Raw genomic sequence first — 2,856 nt, 5'->3', positions numbered from 1 at the left:
AGTTACGCGTCAAGCTAGTCAGCCCACTGACCATGATAAGTCATGCTTATCATAATATAATATTAGTTATTATTTCTATTATTGAGCCCTCGTACATTTTGCTCCAAAGGGGCCAATGACAACCATTGAGTCATATGCTACATATCTTGCAAATATGTGACAAGGCTTCAGGAAGAACTGGCCTGCCTCAAACTGCAAACTGCATTATCAAGCAAATCAAAAGAAGGAGACATTTGTCGAGGGAAGCGAGAAAAAAGAAAAAAAAAAAGAAAAAAAAAAAAACAAATCTTCATGTTAAGACATTGGGGAACTTGGAGATAGGGAGCCGGACCCGAGGTTAGTCCATGCTTATGACACTATGGGTAGCACCCATCTTAGTTGAATCCTTCGTTCGAACTCTACTTGGACAAAGAGGTAGAGCATGTCTGCGGTCTTGGGGCATCATTCCCGGGTTTTGTTCGCGAGGAACTTCCGCTCGAGAATCTTGGCCTCGATGGCTGTTATAGGGCCCGTTCATGTCGGTACTGTCGTTCGCCATGTCTTCTAAATCAATTCTGGAATCCCTGTACGAAGAGCTATGCAGGGAATGCAGGCCTCTGGGACGGTAGGTCCCCGTAATTGACTTTTTGACGAAACGTTTGATGGAGTACGGCGGCGTGGTGTTTTTGCTGTTCTTGCGAGTCACGAAGAAAGACCGAAAGGCAGCGGCTGCAGCCAGGAAGACGCCCACTTCGGCGGCGAGAAACTGCCAAAAGAGTCCCCAGATGACGTCTACCACCCCCTGGTAGATAAATAAGGATACGCGAATGATCGAAATAGACGCCATGATGATGGTCAAACAGAGAGAGCATATCAGGATGATCTTTTGCTTCCAAGAGACTCGGACAGTCCAGGTCACCGCGATAGGTATTGTGAGAACTGGATTATAGATTAGCTTAGTCCATTAATATTGTTTATGCATCGAATACGGTCGTTAACACACTCAAGATGTCCCCAATGATATCCAACACCATTTGAGCGATCAACTCCGTCACGAACAATTTTTTGTAGGGCCCAAAGACACACTGTACTGTTCCTCGTGGTTATAGTCAGCCGCACTCTTAATGAATGCAGTGGAAGCAAGGGAGGACTTACGCCCTCTGGGGTCAAAGAAAAAAGGACAACCAGTATAGTAAATTGCGACTCCATAGCCCAGGTTCCCAACGTTATAGAGGGTGACGAAGATCCAGTAGATCCACCAGTGCAGAATGGAATCTATCAGCCGCTTGAAGAAAAACAGAAAGCTGAATTTGACCATCATGATGGAACACCACGTTATTATTGAGCAAATAGTGACCCATTTGTGAAATTCCGACGAGAGCTGCATCCATTCTGGACCGGGAATGACTTTTTCTCCGGCTTGTCTTTGCAACGAGGCGATGAGATACATACGGTCGAGGATCTGTTCGTGCAGGAATCCGAAGCCGATGAGGAGTAGAGCAAAAGCCAGCGTCAGGCAGCAATCGTCAATATTTGGTAGCTGTCGTTGGACGCGGAATCGAATGAGGAATCGAGCGGTGACGGCCACCAGCGCGAGGCCGAGGAGGACCGATGTCGAAATCTACGGGTTCGGGATGAGTAATTGTTGAACGAATGTGTCACTATGTAATAGATACTCACCACAAAGGTTCTCCTGGGGATTTGATCAGCGGTGTCTTGCAGCTGCATTTTGAGACAAAGGAAGCAAATCACAGCTTCACTCCAAGTAGTACAGTACCAACAACATGATTGAGAATGGAGATAGTGGGCTTATAGGCAAAGAAGACTCTTAGGTACTTTTGCTCCCATAATGCTGATCAACATTGTGTATTATTTACCACCCCCCCCCCCGAAACCCATCAAATCGCATAACACTAAAACTCCTGTATCTTCAGCCCCCTGCCAGGGCCTGTGTCAAAGCGCTATTAGGCACCGCTAGTTCGCGCCGACGGGGGAACCGAAAGACCCTTGGGGGGAATTAGCCCTAACGCTAACCACTGGTCAAAGTCTCCTTCTCTCACAGGAAACGCCTCAATGGACTCGTCATTTCCGTTCTTCTCAATTATGAGTTGATATATCCACCCCCTCTGCACCAAGTCTTTTCTCGATGGAGTCCATTCCTTTCTAGACTGTGACCAATTATCAGTACCCCGAAGTCAACCATGAAGCTCTCAGCGGCCGGATGAAAGGCCATTGCAGCCAGGCCCTTGCTGTCTTCGTCTTATCCGCGTTGATCATCTTTCTATACAAACTACAAAGATGCTATTGATATTCTATCGATTAAAGAATAGAACCAAGTCCTGTTACGTCTCACTCTCCTCTAATATTTCCTCGCATTTCCTCCTAAACTACACTTTCTCACCAATGCTACTATAGGACTTCGTTGCCGGCCACATCAAAGTGTTACCTGAGCTTCTGAAGCAGCTCCCCAAAAGCTCGCAGCAGTTGGATGTCTTCAATATACTCTCGCGGAATATCTCCAAGACCGACTCTTGCTTCTACATTGATCTCTGCCCCTTCACCATGTCTCTATCGAGATGTGTACCTACCGAAACTGACGAAGTCCATAGAAACGCCCGCCTCCAATCTTAACGTAAACATAACCCTCTCGCCGCCGCCATACGCAGCTCCATCGAATGGCACTGTCAAGACAATGAAAATAATCCCTTCGAGTGATAGAATCACATGCGTCCTCTCATTGCAAAGCGCAACAGACGCACCATTAACCACTACATCAAACTCGAGCTCGGACTTAAAGCATCTTTCAAATTGGGTACTGCTCGCTTCGCCACTAACCTCTGGATTTGTCTTGATAATCTGGAGGTAGCTACGCGCCTT

General features: G+C 46.8%; 1 protein-coding gene across 1 annotated transcript; it reads right to left on the bottom strand.

Annotated features, from left to right (window-relative positions):
* Positions 1-337: 337 nt before the first annotated feature.
* On the bottom strand, positions 338-1,707 carry KD926_005006 (Glycineserine hydroxymethyltransferase; the record flags this gene model as incomplete). Its single annotated transcript, XM_053095413.1, has 4 exons — positions 338-918; positions 983-1,069; positions 1,135-1,600; positions 1,660-1,707. 4 exons carry the CDS (start codon positions 1,705-1,707, stop codon positions 338-340), a joined length of 1,182 nt encoding a protein of 393 aa, XP_052949915.1.
* Positions 1,708-2,856: the final 1,149 nt, after the last annotated feature.

Source organism: Aspergillus affinis, assembly GCF_023601865.1.
Source record: "Aspergillus affinis strain CMG 70 chromosome Unknown NODE_243_length_20782_cov_83_274668, whole genome shotgun sequence".
Taxonomy (NCBI): Eukaryota; Fungi; Ascomycota; class Eurotiomycetes; order Eurotiales; family Aspergillaceae; genus Aspergillus; species Aspergillus affinis.
Note: the sequence above shows the minus strand (reverse complement) of the source record. Positions and strands in the feature narration are given on the sequence as shown.